The 17,725-nt window shown below is 37.0% G+C and overlaps 1 protein-coding gene across 1 annotated transcript in view; it reads right to left on the bottom strand.

Moving 5' to 3' along the window:
* Nucleotides 1-463: 463 nt before the first annotated feature.
* The window catches only part of LOC119775183 (DENN domain-containing protein 3-like), a 25,040-nt gene continuing 7,778 nt past the window's right edge, over nt 464-17,725 (bottom strand). Inside the window, exons 9-28 of the mRNA XM_038273071.1 lie at nt 17,673-17,725; nt 17,336-17,455; nt 17,069-17,184; nt 16,835-16,990; nt 16,649-16,745; nt 16,436-16,539; nt 14,035-14,216; nt 13,431-13,590; nt 13,112-13,307; nt 12,867-13,035; nt 10,664-10,923; nt 10,404-10,574; nt 10,123-10,252; nt 9,777-9,884; nt 8,926-9,065; nt 7,525-7,685; nt 7,273-7,409; nt 1,904-2,022; nt 1,347-1,484; nt 464-1,099 (exon numbers count right to left, since the gene is read on the bottom strand). The exon at nt 17,673-17,725 is cut by the window's right edge and continues 46 nt beyond it. Of these exons, the coding sequence (XP_038128999.1) occupies nt 881-1,099; nt 1,347-1,484; nt 1,904-2,022; nt 7,273-7,409; nt 7,525-7,685; nt 8,926-9,065; nt 9,777-9,884; nt 10,123-10,252; nt 10,404-10,574; nt 10,664-10,923; nt 12,867-13,035; nt 13,112-13,307; nt 13,431-13,590; nt 14,035-14,216; nt 16,436-16,539; nt 16,649-16,745; nt 16,835-16,990; nt 17,069-17,184; nt 17,336-17,455; nt 17,673-17,725 (2,936 nt within the window). The 3' untranslated portion in view covers nt 464-880. The remainder of the gene's footprint in view (nt 1,100-1,346; nt 1,485-1,903; nt 2,023-7,272; nt 7,410-7,524; nt 7,686-8,925; nt 9,066-9,776; nt 9,885-10,122; nt 10,253-10,403; nt 10,575-10,663; nt 10,924-12,866; nt 13,036-13,111; nt 13,308-13,430; nt 13,591-14,034; nt 14,217-16,435; nt 16,540-16,648; nt 16,746-16,834; nt 16,991-17,068; nt 17,185-17,335; nt 17,456-17,672) is intronic.

The raw sequence follows: 17,725 nt of genomic DNA, 5'->3' as shown, positions 1-17,725 counted from the left end.
GTTTTTAGTCTTGATTTAAAGGAACTCAGGCTTTCCGCACTTTTACAGGCAGATAAAATGCAAATCAAAATCCTATTAGTTTTACAGTTAAAACAAGTAAAATCGGAGGGAAAGAGTATTAAAGAAAACCTGATGGAAAAATGGCACAAAAAAAAGGTGGGGTGAAGAAAAAACAGGAAGACCGTTTTATAAAATTCAGAAAATGGTTGGAAAAAGAAAAAAATTGAAGACAGAATAGAAAGGAGGAGAGAGTGATAACGAGGTAAAGATTTGGGCATACAGGACTTAATTATACACTTTCCAAGATTCAAAAGCGAGAGAGGGCGAATGTGTGTATGATATAGACAGTAGAATACAAAGTTATGTATAAGCATATTTGTGTATATATATATATATATATATATATATATATATATATATATATATATATATATATATATATAGTTATAGTTTTTTTTCCTTAGAATTTATGTTTATTAGTAGATAGTCCATCACGAACGACACTCCATACCAGTAAGTGGCGGTAATGCAACTAAATGCTTCTTGCCAACCGCCAATGAATCAAAGAAGAAGAAGATATTAAACCGATGCTTTATTTTTTCACTTACAAACATAGCAGAAAAACATAAAGGAAATGTTATTAGAAATGCTGTTATTAAAAAAAAAAGTTTATTTCAATACTTTACTGCCGTTCTTCCCGATTTAAAATATACAGAAACATTAAAATGTACAAATTTAATTGTCTAACATTCATTACGTCAATATCAAAACATTTTTCCTTTAAAAGCTGTTTGAAATGAGAATATATAGACATCTGTTGTGCCTATATCCTCTTTTGTTACTTATTGATTGCCGTTTCGCCCCCCAGTTGAAATGTACTCTATTCAACCTGCCAGATGGCAATCTTGCCATCCCGGCGAGCAGAACCACTTAAAACATAACGATCCTCGGCTGAGCAGAGAGTTTGGATACTGTCTGAATGGGCTAGAAGCTCCTTCGTCACAGTGAAACTGTCCAAGTCTACCACCAACACCAGGCTTCTCAGCTGACCATCACAAAAACCACCAACTCTGCTCCATCCTCTGCAGCCAACCCAGATCTAGAGAGATTAAATGAAGCACATCATCAAAATTAGGCAAACGCACCCTAGAACTGTTTCAGTGTCTTATTAGTTTCATGAATCCGTGGCAGGTTATTTCTCCATTCAGTTAAACCAATTAGAATAAGATAGATTTTTGGGTTGATTATTACAATTATATATAAATTCTAAAGGGATTAAAATATGAAAAATATTTCTTAGATAATTAAAGATAAACCTTGCAAACTGACATGTATTCAGAACTCACCTGGCTTTTTACTCTAATCATACACGTGACTCCTGAAGTGCCTGGCAGTGAGATTCTTTTGTGAGGATGTTTCAGGTTGTTTGTCTGCCAGAGACACAATTCCACCGAGTCAGAGCAGCCTGTCCATACCTGCCCATGCTGCAAAAGACAGATCTTTTTAGTTAGATCAACTCGTAAACCACTTGGCAGATAAGATTTTTCAGCGGCAACAAGTACTGTATAACGTTCAGGTTCCTTTTATGCCCTAGCAAATAACACAATACTGTATAAATGTGTGAAAGGCACAGCTGTATTGCACTGGTTAACATTCTCAGTCATCCAGGTCACAGTCATTACCAAAAAAAAGTTATAAAACAATCCACTGAACTTTTTTTCCAAGTTTGAAGACGTTTCGCTTCAAACCTCAAACTCAACACTATTCCTGATATTTTGAATTAAAAAAGCTTCCTGGATGGGAAGCGAAACGTCTTCAAACTTGGAAACAAAGTCCAGTGGATTGTTTTTTTTTTTTACTTTTTCGGAATCACAGCTGTATTGGTTTAAAGTTTTAAAGTCACCTCTGGAATGACAACAAAGCAGCTGAAGCAACTGGGCATGGTGCGCAGATCCTCAGGAAGCCCTATCCTCCTCTGTGGTGTGCCACTCTTTTTCAGTTCCACAATGCTGTCACCACAACCTATACATGCAAAAACAGATTATACAAGAAATACCTTTTAGTATCAATTCAATTCAATTCAATTCAGTTTATTTATATAGCGCCAAATTCACAACACATGTCATCTCAAGGCACTTTACAGTTCAACCAGATCATACAGTCAAATTGATACAAAGTTTTCTATCTAAGGAAAACCAGTTGATTGCATTGACTCATTGACTCAAATACAATCCCCCACACTAAGCATGCTTGTAGCGACAGTGGAGAGGAAAAACTCCCTTTTAACAGGAAGAAACCTCCAGCAGAACCAGGCTCAGTGTGAGCGGCCATCTGCCGAGGCCGACTGGGGTTCAAGGAGACAGAAGCAGAGATACAAAAAGCAGCTGTAAAAGGCGGCCCCGTCCAGGAAACACACAGCCAGGCAGACGAGCTCCAAGGCAGCTCCCATGCCAGAGGACGAAGAGAGCACATCCACTCAGTCACGGCCAGAGAAACAGGACCACACTGGAAAACAGGCCGATCTCCAACATCTATTAACAAGGGTGTTGATAGAAGCAGCACAGCTGATGTTTTTTTCCAGGATGACGTCACAGCCAAACAGGAACAGACGAGGCAAAGCTACTCTGAGGAAAAGCAGAGAGAGCAGAAGGTTAGAGATTGAACTAACAGATTCTGCAGAATAGGAGAACAGAGAGAAAATGAAGCAGAATGATGAAATGGGGGTCCCTATGTCCTCCAAAAGTCTAAGCCTATAGCAGCATAACTATAGAGATAGCTCAGGATAACCTGAGCCACCCTAACTATAAGCTTTATCAAAAATGAAAGACATGCCTGTAATTTATGTAATGGGTTAGCTTCATCTGGATTTATAGACAGATATAGCTGGGTATCATCAGCATAACAGTGGAAATTAATCCCATGCTGTCTAATAATTCTACCAATTGGGAGCATGTATAAAGTAAAGAGAATTGGTCCTAGCACTGATCCCTGTGGTACTCCACAGGTAACCTTTGAGCGTGTTGAAGATCTATCATTAACATGAACAAACTGAATTCGATCAGATAGATAAGATTTAAACCAGTCTAGTGCTGTTCCTTTAATTCCAACAAAATATTCAAGTCTTTCTAAAAGAATATTATGGTCAACTGTATCAAATGCAGCACTAAGATCCAACAGGACGAGCACAGATACAAGTCCATTATCTGAGGCCATGAGAATATCATTAGTGACTTTCACCAGAGCTGTTTCAGTGCTATGATGAGCTCTAAAGCCAGACTGAAACTCTTCAAAAAGTTCATTATGGTGGAAGTGATCGCAAACTTGTTTGGCAACTACTTTCTCAAGAATTTTGGATAAGAAAGGAAGATTGGATATAGGTCTATAATTGACCAAGTCATCTGGGTCAAGAGACGGTTTCTTAAGCAGAGGTTTAATTACAGCAATCTTAAAAGCTTTAGGTACATATCCCTGTAACAGAGATAGATTAATCACATCTAAAATGGAGGAGGAGATCAAAGGGAATACCTCCTTAAATAACCTGGTTGGAACTGGATCTAACATACAAGTTGAAGGCTTAGATGAAGACAATAATTTTGCTAATTCAGAGAGTTCAACTGGATCAAAGCAGTCTAAACCCGGTTCAGATTCCATGACTACCTCAGGTACAATCGCGGATCGAGGAGTGCTTATGATCTTATTTTTAATAAGATCAATCTTATTTATAAAGAATCCCATAAAATCATTGCTGCTAAGAGCAGGTGGAATGGATGGTTCAACAGAGCTATGGCTCTGGGTGAGTTTGGCAACTGTATTAAAAAGAAATCTAGGATTATTCTTATTCTCCTCTATTAATGAGGAGAAGTATGCTGCTCTTGCTTTACAAAGGGTCCTCTTATACAGCAGTAAACCATTTTTCCAGACTAGGAAGGACTCTCGCAGGCCTGTGGAGCGATATTTTCTCTCCAGTTTCCTAGCATTTTGCTTCAAAGTACGCAGCTCTGCATTAAACCAAGGAGCAAGCTTTCTATTTTTAACGGTTTTCATTTTCAAAGGAGCTGCGTTGTCTAAGGCAATACGCAGAGAACTAGCAACCCCATCAACAAAATCATCAACCTGTGAAGGGGAATAAGCTAAGCTTTTGCACTCTGCAGCACTGCTCAGTGACACAGAGCAGAGAGAAAGTGAAGCAGATTCTTTAAAATTTATAACTGCACTATCTGATAAAGATCTACTAAAATTGAACCTTCTTTTGGGGGAGGAGAACTCTGTTAAAGTAATCCTGAAGGTTATTAGAAAGTGGTCAGAGAGGACAGGGTTGTGAGGAAATACTGTTATTTCTTCACATTCTATGCCGTATGTCAGCACAAGATCCAAAGTATGAAGATGAGAATGCGTGGGACTATTCACATTTTGAACAAAGCCAATAGTGTCTAAGATAGCATTAAAGGCTGCTCTTAAGCTATCGCCTTCAATGTCAGCATGGATGTTAAAATCTCCCACTATGATGACCCTGTCAGTATTTAATACCAAATCAGAAAGGAACTCTGAAAACTCATCTAAAAATTCAGAGTAAGGACCTGGTGGACGATACAAAGTTACAAAAAGAAGAGGTTTTCTTGCCTTGAAATTTGGATCAGGGAAATTAAGGGTTAAATGTTCAAAAGAGTTGTAGGTATTAATTGTTTTGGGAGTAATCAGTAAGTCAGACTGGAAGATTGTTGCTACTCCTCCTCCTCGCCCAGAACTTCTGGGGATGTGAAAATTTAAATAGCTTGAAGGAGTTGCCTCATTTATGCTCACATAATCCTCTTGCTGCAGCCAGGTTTCTGTAAGGCAAAACAAGTCAATGTGATTATCACAAATCAAGTCATTAACTAGTAGACTTTTAGAGGAAAGCGATCTTATGTTAAACAGACCGCATTTAATTGTTTTAACTTTTTCCCCAATTGGAGTTATTTTGATTTTAATTAGATTATCATGATTTACTCCTTTGGGAATCTTTGCTAATTTATTAGATTTTGGTCGTGGGCAAGACACTGTCTGGATGGAGTAAAGAGTGGGTAACAGTAGAGAAGCTGCAGAGATGTGTGTTAAACTACAACTCTGCTTCCTGGTCTGCACCCTGGGTGGTCAGGGTTTTGGAGGACTAATAAATGTGGCCAGATTCCTAGAAAGAAGAGCTGCACCATCCAAAGTGGGATGGATGCCGTCTCTCCGAATCAGACCAGGCTTTCCCCAAAAGGATTGCCAATTATTAATGTAGCCCACGTTGTTTTCAGGGCACCACCTAGACAACCAGCGGTTGAATGACGACATGCGGCTAAACATGTCATCACTGGTCAGATCAGGGAGGGGACCAGAGAAAATTACGGAGTCCGACATTTTTTTGGCAAACTTACACACCGAAGCAACACTAATTGTTGCAACACTAAATGTTCTCCATTTACTGATTATTTAATAGCAGGTAGGAGATAATTCTAAAAAAAAGAATGAGGGATTTTCTAAATCTCATTTCATTTATGCACATATTTTTATAATCAAAAGTAATTTGATACATGACTTTAAGCTAGATCTGGGAAATGTATTTTATTGCTTAATCAAATTTGCTCTTAATAAAGATTTAACTTTTTTTGTTTTAGTTTTCAACAATGCACCACTTTTTTTTTCAAAAGTACAGAGCGGCATCAGCCTGTCATATTTTGTTCTTAGATGTATATTAGAACTGATCAACTAGGTAACTGTTAGAAAGTACAGTAGAAAGATCATAGATTTTATTTTTATGACATTTTTTTATACTTTTATGTGACTAGATAAAATAATGCAGAATTGAGATCTAGACATTTTTCTGAAAGGTGAACTGATTAAACAAAGGGCAGTAGTATACATTTTGTGAACAATACAGACAAGAGAAAAACAAGCATTAAAAATAAATAGATTGTAAGCAATTTCCCTCTTTTTTAATTTTATATTGCAACTGCATGAAATTCCAAAAGTAACACATAAAGATTCGAAGCAAAGGCACTTTTCCAAGGATCCCCATAGTCGGTTTCGTTTAACAGAGCAGAGGGCTTTAGTGAAACAAGTTCTGACGGTTTCAGTTCAGAGGAGGCAGAGAAACTAAACATTTTCTTTCCTGTTTTACACTAAACACGTGGGGTAAAGAATTATCAAGTGGCCCTTAAGAATAGTGTAACCTGTAAGTTCTCACAGGAATATTGACTAAACAAATAAAAACCAAACCAACAAGAAACTTGTAAACCAGAGTTATTCAGAATATAAATTTAGGGAAGGCAGGCCAATGTTAGCATGCAGTTCACAGTGGTTGTCACTGATCTGTTTATTCACTGGATTGCTGATAGGCCAGTGGTAGTACACGGTGCTGTTGATTCACCAGCTGTCATATTGGTATCCTTTTGTTAGACCGGCTGGAATGTAAACAATAAGTGCACTACAGCATCGAGCAACAAGGATTTTCAAATTTTCAGGGGGCTTAAGACTCAGTCATCTTAAGATAGGCTTAGGATAAAGTCATCACATTGACACACTTGCTGTTTCATAGCGTCAGTAGATTACTGTAATTTATGGTAAAAAATAGGTGCATCACATTGCATATTAAGTATAAAGTCCATGAAGACTATGAATCATGTAATAAAATGGTGGATAATAAGAATGTAGTCAGATATTAAGAATATTACACCCACACACACATAAATACACTTTTGATGTGCTAACAGAGCTAAATTGATGATGAACATTTAATATATATGTATTGATTACATTGTTATGGAAGTTACAGTACATTACAGGCATTTTTATGGCGCAACTCCATGAGAGTGGGGAGTACCAAGATGGCGCCAGGTTACTTCAGTTTTTTCTATCAGCAATTCCGTGAAAAAATGTTTATCTCTTACCTGTCTGGTGTGTCTCTTGGTCTTCATGACACTTTTTGTTCAGTAACATAGTGAAGCCTTTCAACACAGCTGTATTTATACTGAAATTAAAGTACGCTAATCTTTCCAAAGTTCTCACTGACCTTTATTGTTTGGTAAACAAATAAAGAGGGTTGGACAGAAATACATTATTTTGCATTTTGTAAACAATGTATCATTTTCCGTTATGTTTACACATAAAATCCCAATTACATATCAACATTTGGTGGCTTAAGTTGGTGTAGAATGAAAAATCTTTCATTGTTACGTGTATTGTTGCAAGACACTATACTTTTAAAAAGGAGCCTACATCTGATCACACCTCACTGAAAAGATTACTCACAGCACCAAAGGATCCCATCATAGAACCGTATGGAGCAGAGACGGTCACAGCTGAGGTAGAACTGGCGCTTTACCTTGAGGCTGATTGAGTCCCACTGCAGGATAGTTCCATCACAGCTGCAGGAATAAGCAATTTGACTAGAAAATGGAGAAAGAGCAAAGTGAAAAAGTGCTTCATGAGACCAGGTAGCGAGATTTAACTAAGACGGTTTTTATAGAGATATCAACTGGTTAAGAATTATCAAGTTTGCACCTGTTGTTTTGCTCTTTGGTGTCAACAGAGAGGCCAGTAACTTCATGCCGGTGTTCAGTCAGCTGTTTGTTGCAGGACATGCTGTTAGTATCAATGATGTAAATAACAGAGTCCAGGGAACCCATCCACACCTGATCCTGGATTAGACCCATCATGCAGGTCTGTACAGAAAACAAATCAATGTGTAAACAATATATAAGCAGCCACAGAAAAATGCATTCAGAATAATGAAATGAAACCTGATCTTTTCATATCTTTATCTACACTTTTACTGTATGAGATTCTCATTAGTTAGGAAGGGTACTCAAATTTACAATAGAAAAGTTTAATAAAATTTAAAGTAATTTAAATATATATTTTAAAAATATTAAAGGTGGAGAAACTGAATATACATTCATAGCCTTTTGTGATTATTTAAATAAGTGTTAGATAAGATTTAAAAAAGAACAATGCTTTGTATTTTAGCACAGAACATCAAGTGCACTGATCCTGTGATAATATAGACCCAGAAACTAATCCTTGTACGAAAGAAAGTAGAAAAAAAAATGTGAGGGCGAACTTTTCTTTGTTGTAACAATTCTTCTTGGCAAAAACACACAAAATCCTTTCTATGGAAACTAAATCTGTTGAGAAACACTTAAAGCAAGCATTCATCCCACACTTCAAGGGTCGTCTTGGAAAAGTTTTTTAGGTCAGATTAAAGAACCCAACTACACTACCTTTCCTGCCACAAATGAAAATAAAATAAAGTAAATAAACAAATAATATGCCATTCCCAATTAATGTGTGACCACGCTGGTGATCGACCTAAAAAACTTAAGACTTAGACAAACTTTATTGCATTTCTGTATACACAGTGTCTTAGAAACGAAATTTCGATGAATAAAGCTTTTCATCAGTGAATGAGCAGCTTATAGCAGTGTAATGAACCTTTCCATTTTTAAAGTGCAACAGTGATCAGAACAATATGGTGAAAATTCAGTAGAAACCTTGAGTTGAGTTCTATTTAAAGGGATTCTTCTGAGAAGAAACTAGGCCACAAAGTTTATAGATAAACCGTCAAAAAATTTGTATTCAAACTTTGAACATCGATTTAAATAAATGGCCCCAAACATTAGCCAATAGCAGAATAAGTTTTTCAGAAATGACAGGATTTGGCAAATGTATCATGCATGCAGCCAATATACCTGACTTGGAATGGAGACAGTGGGCTTGCTTTATCTGATGTGATTATGTGAAAAAAAGTAGTTTTATGATGTTTAAAAGGAGAAAGTACATCTCAAAACACCGTACAGTCAGCATGTGACTGCTTGTTGACTACATGTTTGAATTCATTTCTACATAAGCAGCATTATTACTAAAACATTTAGACAGATATGTGTGAAATAAATCAGCTCTCACCACTTGTGCCTCTCCAATCTGTAAGCAATCCTGCTGCATTGACCAGCTGGCTGCATCAAACACAACCACTCTGCCCCCACTCAGAGCCACCCACAGCTTTGGGTTCATCACTCGCTGGGAATTTTTGCCCCTTAGCTGTCCTGAAATTGAGGGGAAAAAAATTTTAATTGATAGTACAGAAAAACTACTTTAAAGAAGACTCACACATGTTATTGTTCAAGGTTACCTTATAGTTCTTTTTGTGCCTTTTCATGTAATTTTACTTTATATCAGTCTAAAAAAAATTTCAAAGCCATGACAATGTAGATTCTGAAAATGTATTTCTATAAATATGATGATTTCTATTCATGTAAATATTTCACACTTAATATGTACCATCGACAGTTTGGTGTAATTATATTTTTTTGTGCATGTTGATTTTGTTTAGGTACTTCTTGCTATATTTAAAAGTGAAGACCTAACCTAGGCTTATTTTGCAGCCATGGCTTTGAAAAGGAGGCATTCTCCATTTTGTCCTAGGAGTTTACGAGCTCCACATGTGGACATTCAGCCTAGATACATTTAGTTAGCTTTCAAAAGAAAAAATAGCAATTCTTATCTATTTTGCAGAATCAAAAGTTTAATACCATTAATGCTAGGCTTAGCTGTAATAAGCATCCTTATAAAAATGGTGTATCAGCATTTAATACTAGATGCAATGTGAGATTTTTGAAGTGTTAACTTTTTTTTTTTTTAAACAGCTCATCATTAAACACTGCTCGAAAATGCTTGGGTTTTACATTTAGGAAATTAAGTTTAAAAAAACTTCTGCAATAGAGTTACACATTTCCTAACTTTGGTTCCTCAGATACCTGGTGTGTAAAGAAGCACAGATACAGTCTGAGGTTCTGCTAGGTCCAGAGATGGGTTGATTTTGTGCTTTAGGGTCTCCGTGGTACTTTCAGGAACCATCATATGAACTTGTAAAAGACAAAAAAGGATAAATTACTGTACACACAACAAACATATATTCCAGACGGACAATGGACATATCACCCAGTAAAGTGTTATAGAATTACAGAGTTATTAAATTGGTTATCAAAGTATTTACATCAATTTCCTAAACAAAGTGCGGATTAAAAACAAAACAAAAAAAACACTTTTGAATAAAGGGATTGTACCACAAAACAGAGGAAAAAGAGGAAAGACCGTCCAAACCTTCATGTATGATTTTATTAAAGTAAACCAGCTTTGAGGCTGCAGAGATGGACTTGTGAGGGTGAAGGCAGCCGACAACAGCATCCATTAACAAGACATTGGTCAGAGCTTGAGTCGTGTAGTGAGGGTCCTGAAGAAAAAGAAACTAAATCAAAGAGCTAAAGCTAAATGCATAATCAGATAGAAAATTAATGGATGCATGAAAGGCAAAAAAACTGATGGATTGAGAGGTGGAGGGATAGTTGGACAACGGATGGAGTTTTGTCGTTTAATTTTGGTACCTTATCTTGGTCCGCCATCTTGCGCCCTGCCCACATCTCTGTGATAATGAGGTACCAGAGTTCAGTTTCCATTTTAAGGTTGGCCTCAAAGAGCTCAGGCCTGCTGGACGTCCTGATGCGAAGAGCGGGAATACGGACCAGAAGAAAGGGGGCTGTGGCTATCTTCACCTCCTAGAGAGGGAAAAGAAGGGAAATAAATTCTATTAAAAAATTGAGAAAAAATAATAATCAGAAAAATGTATATGAGAATAAGAGCTAACCTGTATATCTCTGAATTTTGTAATATCCAGGAAGCCTGGTCGTCCCTCAGTGAGCAAAAACAAACGTTTCTGAGTGAGGGCTATTTTTCCGACACCATGCGAGGTCTTAACGCAGGATGACAACTTGTACACACATTCACTGTCATCGAGTTCGCTGATGACTTCAGAAGGGAGATTTACATCTTGTGCTTCGGCCTCTGTCTCTTTCCAGAAGGTGTAAAACACTCGGAAAACTTCTGGATCCACCTGATTATGTTGTCCTGGAACAAAGAGAGTTCAGAGGCGCTATAAGGTTATTTATATTTAACATAATAAAACAACAGTGCATAAATTCCTTATGAAGAGCTGAACGTGTGCCACTACTAGAACCACACGATTTGGTTTCCATGTAAATAAAAAACAAACAAAAAGAAGGAAAAGAAAAAAAAAACTTTCCCCATAAAAGATGCAACACAACACTGACTTCAGCGTTAAGCTCTGTCAAAGTTATGGTGCATTTTCTTGCAATTAGTTTTGCATGATTTTATTTTTACAACAGAGTAAAAAAAAAAAAACTTTGAGAAGAAAGTCAATATTTTCTTCTGGAAACAAGGCTTCTTTAAGAAGTTGGTCATGGCTGAGAATATAATGTGATGATGTCATGACCTCATATCAAATGCACTTGTGCTTTCCCAGAGGTAATAGTTTTTTGAAAGGGCAATTAATCCATTCCTTTTTTGGAAATGTTCAATGTGCCTCAATTTTAAAGCAGAAAGCAGACTAAGTATTCTGTTGTTCATGCCGTCTGATTATAAACATGACAGTAACAGAAATATACCATCAGACTCAGCTGTAAAAGTTAATAGTAGTTATTAGCTTCAGCATCAGCCATTCTCAGTCTTAAAAATAAATTCAGATTAGAAATAAGAATTAGAGCAGTGGTTCCTAACCCTGTTCCTCAGGTACCCTTGTCCTGCATGTTTAAGGTGTTTCCTTGGTGCATCACACCAGAAAAGAATGTATGATCAACAGGTTTCTGCAGAACCTGTGTTCGATTTCGGCGGCCACATCCCCCTTTATAGGTTGTGAAAACAAGAAGGCTGGAAGAGTTGAGCTATCGGTCCAAACAGGTCCTTCTCGAACTGTCATTGGCCCTCACTCGGTGTACGTTCAGTCAACTAGCAATCATGACGCCGGGCTATGATTTAATCGGCCAACTAATCCAGCCTTTGGAGGACACAATAACCAAATTGAAACACAGCCCTTGATTGCAGAGTGGAGTACATAATTGAAAAATCAGGTGTGCTGGAACAGAGACGTATCTAAAACATGCAGGGCAGGGGTTTGGTTTTGTTTGGCAGGCTTACTGCTACCCTCCTAAAAGTTAAGGCCGTTGAGAGCCATACAGACCCCTTGGGCCATTATAGAGGTGTTATTCAACTAATTGTAAGTCGTCGTATAATCACAACAGTTATGAAAACATTTTATGAAGGTTGAAAGGTTACTTAGTGTTTAATTTAGAAAAGTGTTGTATTTAAATTGTAAAAACACTAAATGCTTAAATTTGACCATGTTCAAAGGTAAGAAAGATCATAGTTCCTATGCTTTATTTTCCCATCATCTTTGGAAGATTTGTAAATGACTAATAACTGTAAACCTTTATCATAACTTCGTTTTACAAATCAACTGACACTATCTTGTTGTACATGACTTAATCGATCCATCTATGGGTTAAAGCTAATTGCAGTTATGCTGTGCTCTTTGTTGCTCGCCCTCAATAGTCATCACTGCCTCTACTTGATGCACCATTTTAGCCATGTTTTGTTGATGCATACATGCATGCACACACGCACACACACGCACCCATACATATGTATGGGTGCGTGTGTGTGACCTATGTTGAGCCAATGTATTTGTTATTTTTTAGAAATTTAAGACTTTCTCGACACTTTAAAACTTCCAATAGACAAAAAAAGCAAAAAAGTTTACTTTTGAAACCAATTATAAAAAAGCTGCTCAGATCTATCATCTTGCTTCAGGTATCATCTGTGAAAGACTTAATTCACCATTAGCATAAAAAGAAAATAGCTTTTCAACTTCTGAATGGATCTGTGTATGCAGATATTTACTTAAAATGCATGCAAATTTTGATAAATTTTATGTTTGAAATTAGGTTTCATGCACTTCAAGTTTCTCATCTTAGGCATTCTATCTTAACCCTTACCATTAGTGAGTGCATCAAATAAACGATGTATCGTTGCAGCATCCTTTACAATTCCACATTCCTGAATGTAGCGCACGAACTCATCCCGATCCAAGGGATTCTGAGGAAGCTCAAACCTCTTGATGTGATTTTCTGCCTGGACAACCGGCTTCTCATTATCTACTTTTACCTAAAAAAGAAAAAGGAAATGACTTCACTTATTCACCAGCTGATATGGAGAGAATATGCATAGTTTACTGACAGACCTTGAAAATGAGTCTCTTAAGCTCAGGTCTTCTGTGGGCTTGCTGCACCTCGTCTTGCTGCAGAGAGTCCACGAGCCATGAGACCAAGTGTGTGGGAAAGATTGTGGTGTCAGTTTTGTTGAGATTCTGGAAATCACTCAAAGCGTCCAGTCGCCTTGAGCACAATGTGTTGATGAACCCTCGTAAATAGTAGAATCTGGAGAAATGACATACCAGGAGTCAAACTGGTGGATTACAGTTTTATATAAAAAATCTAAGATCTCTTTTCAGAAAGTTGGAACTTTATCTGAAAAAAAAAAGAACAAGGAAATCATAGCACCTGGCCAGCAAAGCAGAGTTTTCATTTTGGACCGAGAAAATGGCTTTTCCCAGCAACTGGATGAGCTCACTGTAGTAAGCATGGACAGAGATGAAAGAAAGAGACACTGGAAAGTCTGGGAGTTTAAAAACCGTTATGGGATTTGGTGGTGATTTCAGAGCTGGAAAAAGAACAGATGGGAATGCAAAAAGAGACAAATCATAATAAAAAAAAAAAAAAAAAAAGAAGGATAAGGTCTTATGAAATAAATAAAAGGATTGCAATTTTATTATATCCAGCCTTGTCTACACCAAAGGATTCTGCCTATTAATGATTAAATAATAGATTTTGAATCTAATAAAGCAAGATAATCACCTAGTCTAATGAGCAATCTGGAACTTTTATAATTCCAAATTTAAATGCCAACATTATCCAGATTATGTAATGCACACGTACTTGCATATAGAATATAAAATGTGGAGACCTGCAAACAGTATAAGACTTATTTCTAATAATGATTTAGTTTGAACTACTTTTTCTTTTTAGTTTTAACTATAGTGAAAGCTTCAGTGCAGTTTGGCCAAGCAGGTTCTGCCTCATGTCCAACATAGACGATCCATCTCACCTGAATTAGACATCATGATCCTGGTTAGCAGTGAGTTTCTGTCAAAACTGAGTGGTTGGTAGCCTCTTAAATTAGGCAGGCTCATCCCAAGTCTCTTACTCAGTCCGAGAACAGAACCCTTTCTCTTTGTCAGAATCTCTTGCATGGTGGGTCTACGTTGAAGCTCAACTGCAGACATCATCCTATGAAATGGATAGAAAAACAAAACAAGGTGCCTTGTAGACTCACCATGATTGGGCTAAATCACAACATGATAATAATTCTCCTTGTGAAATATTAATGTTTAAATATTATAAACTGGTTCCTATTAATTAAATAAGTAAGTTTAAAGGTCTGAATCTTTAGCTTCTAGCTCTAGTTTGCGTGACAACGGAGGGACATGAGGGCAAAAAAGAGCAGGGATCCATGTGGAAAAAGGGCTCCTCACTCTTCTAGCTGGTCAAACTTCACGAGTCATTTTCCACAATGGAGGTCATGCAAACAAAAAAAGCCGGTAAGGTACCAAACAGGAAATACGCATAGAGTAAGGTGGATGTAGATTTGACCAATCAAATGCCTCCTGTCTGTGGTACTGTCTGCAGTCGTCTAGAATTTTGGAGAGGTGCAGCAGAGTGTCTGTGGAAGGGGCGAGGGCACATTTGCTTTCACTCGAACACACGCAGATGACCTGGTTTCTGAGTATAAATCAGCCTTTAGTCTCAGTTACAATAAAATAGGAATGAGGGAAAAAAAAAAAATCAACCTTTTTACTGCTTAGTGCAGTATCAATGCAGAGCATCTGAACACCCCATTCAATGTTTACAACAAATTCTACATAGGATTTGCCTCTGGACTTTGCCATTCTTACCTGTCTGAATATGCAACACTGTAGCCCAGGCTTTATGCTTAGGGAGTTTTGTCCTAATAGAAGATAAACCTGCTCTGCCTGTAACTGCAGTAGCTTTTCTTTCAGAACTAATCCATCTTTGCTCACATCCTCATGGGGCAACCCCTATCCTTAGGGATGGAGAGTTCATAGTCATGCAAACCATTATATTTTTCCCAAACAAAAGCATTTTATATGTAGGCCAGAAGGTATAATCAGGCCTCACCTTATCAGAGCCCATGTTTCCACATCTCTGCTTTATATCCTCCAGAATTTATGGCAGATTCTAACTAGGAGAACTTATGGCTTTCATCGTGTTCTCTGAAAAACCACTGAGGATTTCACAGAACAGCAGCAATAATTTTAACCTATTAGGTTCCAATAAAATAAACAGATTTTTGTGACACTTAAGTTACAAAATCTAAAACTGCTTTAGCTGGAGTAATACTTTTAAAGGTGCTAAAATTTCCAGAGGATGTTAGGCAGCTCAGTTGACATAGGAACAGGCTTTCAGACTATAGAGTGAAAAATCGTAAGGTGAATGTTTTCCAATTAATGTTGCAGCACTACAGTTCACTCATTCTGATAATCCTTTGAAATAGAGCCCATCGGGCTTCAAAATCTAGGCATCATTGTCACAAGATCAATAAATACGCTTCTTTTTGCTATTGCCTTTAAGGTCTACAATTAAATTGGATTTCCAAAGCTGGGGAAATTTACCTCCGTCACTTATCGGAAAAAATCAATGGAGTTAAAATGCCAAAGCATTTTCTTTTTAAACAATCAAAACATTTCCACTTTCTATGGCAAGTGAAACCTTTTTTTCAGGCCTCAGAGAAGCAAGTTCAGTGGGGGATTGGCACCCCCTAATTTTCAATTATAATAGTCAGCAACACATATTGATAAAACTCGCTTTGGTTGATATCTTTGGTCTAAATTAGAGGCTCAATCCTGTATTTCATCTTACTTCTCCCATTCCGTCATACTCCTCTCTTTTTACAAATAACCAAATTCACATTGAGAATTTGGTATCAGTTTAGGAAGCATTTTAAATTGTATGCAGGGTCTGTATTATTTCCTTTATTAAGGAATCATTTGTTTAAAATTTAGGTTACATATCTAACAATTTTCAAATGTGTTAATAAGAGGATGTTATTTTTAAAATACTTGTTTGTTATTTGCAGAATTATTTGTTACTACATCTAAGTCTCTGTCAGTGACCATTAGACCCTCACCCCATGTGGCTATACTTGGACATCCAGTTAACTAGAACCTTTTTCTGAACAGTTAGATGTTTGAGCCTGAACTCACTTTTCCCTCCTTTTTTTATTATTAATTCATTTTGTAGAGTAGGAAAAAAATTAGAATGTAAAGCATATATTTTTCTTTTGTGCACATATCATACCTGCTCTTTTGCATATGTATTCGTTTGTGATATAAATGGGATATTTACCATAATATTAGGTAATATTTGACTCATCTCTCATACCTTGTGATTTTTAATAAAATCTATTAAATCCAAACATAGTAACATACTTCTGCATCTCCGAACGAGTGTTGAGCTCCATTTGTGCAAACATATCCATTTTTTTATTGAGGCGATCCCTCAAGAAGGAGTGGAAAATGTGTGTGTCCAACACCTACAACACAGACAAGACAAAAACGTAGATCTTTAAATAATTTTAGATAAAATGTAATTAAAGATCTACAACCAGAGATAAATGAATCTGATCTAAAGTTGAGGCATACCGTTCTGTAGAAAAGCTGTTCATCTGGGTCTCTGCTTTTCAGGAACTCCTCACTGTGAAAAACTCGATGTTCATAATTCAGATGACTGCTAACATCCCTGATAAATACACACAAAATAACCATAAATACCATAACCAGACACAGGTTTAAGAAACAGATCTATCTGGACGTTAATATTCAGAAAACCTGAATACGTTGACCAGCAGTTCCAGGGCAATCCTCTGGATCTCATTATTAAGTTTTTGTTGCCACGCCCTTCTTTGTGCACGCTGGTCATTGATGTCCATGCAGCTTGCACTGTGGTACTGATCCAGGTCAAAATGTATCTGCAATGACTGACTCCTATAAAAGAAAGAACATATTTTCATTCAATAGGCGCAAACCGGTGCTTTGCTTTGGCTCATCTTTGACTCGTTGCACCTCTGTATGAAGCAGTCTGCAGCAGCCAGAGGAATTTCTGGAAGATCAATAGCATCAGATAAAGAAGTGGAAACATTCCCTTGATCAATATTCACTAAAATCAAATCATCCGTTTCCTGAAAACACAAAAAATAAAGAACTAAATTACATCTGTGCAAATAAAGAAAGAGGATAGAAAAAAAATCATCAGAAATTATTTAAAACAGACATATTTTACTTTTTTTTTTAAATACTCATTTATGTTGTTTTGGTAGATGAAATACTAACAGTAGCAACTTCAGTAAGATGGCTCAGATGGCATCCCATAAGAAAGGCAGTTGGAGCCATAAGAAAGTCCAGCATTCCTCTGGCTAACACAGGAACATAAGGATGCTGCCATGTCAGAGGCTGGGGGCGAAGATAAAGAGTAACACAAGTGTTACAGCAACTATTCCAACCACTTTCTGGCTGCGTCTTCATCTAGAGTTAACATTTTGCTACATTTATAAGGCTGATTGTCATCAAAATTGGTTCTACTTTGAAAAATTTAATTTTTGCCCACAATTAAAAACAAAAACAAAACTGATTTGCAGTTGACAGATCAGATATTTTTTTGATACTACACCTGCAAGAAAATGAACAGACATTCTGCCATTAGCGTTAGTCTTGCCCAGTCGG

Source organism: Cyprinodon tularosa, unplaced genomic scaffold (assembly GCF_016077235.1).
Source record: "Cyprinodon tularosa strain WSP-4 unplaced genomic scaffold, ASM1607723v1 ctg854, whole genome shotgun sequence".
NCBI classification, from domain to species: domain Eukaryota; kingdom Metazoa; phylum Chordata; class Actinopteri; order Cyprinodontiformes; family Cyprinodontidae; genus Cyprinodon; species Cyprinodon tularosa.
The sequence above is the reverse complement of the archived record's forward strand: the minus strand, read 5'-3'. Positions and strand labels throughout refer to the sequence as shown.